This window comes from Pteropus alecto, unplaced genomic scaffold (assembly GCF_000325575.1).
Source record: "Pteropus alecto unplaced genomic scaffold, ASM32557v1 scaffold134, whole genome shotgun sequence".
NCBI classification, from domain to species: Eukaryota; Metazoa; Chordata; class Mammalia; order Chiroptera; family Pteropodidae; genus Pteropus; species Pteropus alecto.
This window is the reverse complement of record NW_006436283.1, coordinates 3,990,260-3,990,528: the sequence shown is the minus strand read 5'-3', so window position 1 is coordinate 3,990,528 and position 269 is coordinate 3,990,260. Positions and strand designations below refer to the sequence as shown.

Genomic DNA, 269 nt, shown 5'->3' with positions numbered 1-269 from the left:
CCGGGCCGAGCCCGCCCCTGCCCGGAGCCACTGCCACCCTCCCTCCGTCGGCCCGGTGGGGCTGGGGCGACACCTACCTCACCAGGATGGCCACCCCCACATCCTCGCAGTTGGCATAGAGCCGGGCCCACGTAGTCTGCACCGCCTTCCTCTCCGCCTCGGACAGCTCCTCGCTCCGCTCCCTGCGCTCAATCTCCATCTCGCCAGGCACTTTCTCCATGAGCAGCGCGGCTTCGCTGGGCGGCGGCGGGGCGCGGGGAGCCGGGGCG

General features: G+C 73.2%; 1 protein-coding gene across 1 annotated transcript in view; it reads right to left on the bottom strand.

Annotated features, from left to right (window-relative positions):
• The window catches only part of CYGB (cytoglobin), a 9,336-nt gene extending 9,073 nt beyond the window's left edge, over positions 1-263 (bottom strand). Inside the window, exon 1 of the mRNA XM_006912191.3 lies at positions 78-263. Within this exon, the coding sequence (XP_006912253.1) occupies positions 78-220 (143 nt within the window). The 5' untranslated portion in view covers positions 221-263. The remainder of the gene's footprint in view (positions 1-77) is intronic.
• Positions 264-269: the final 6 nt, after the last annotated feature.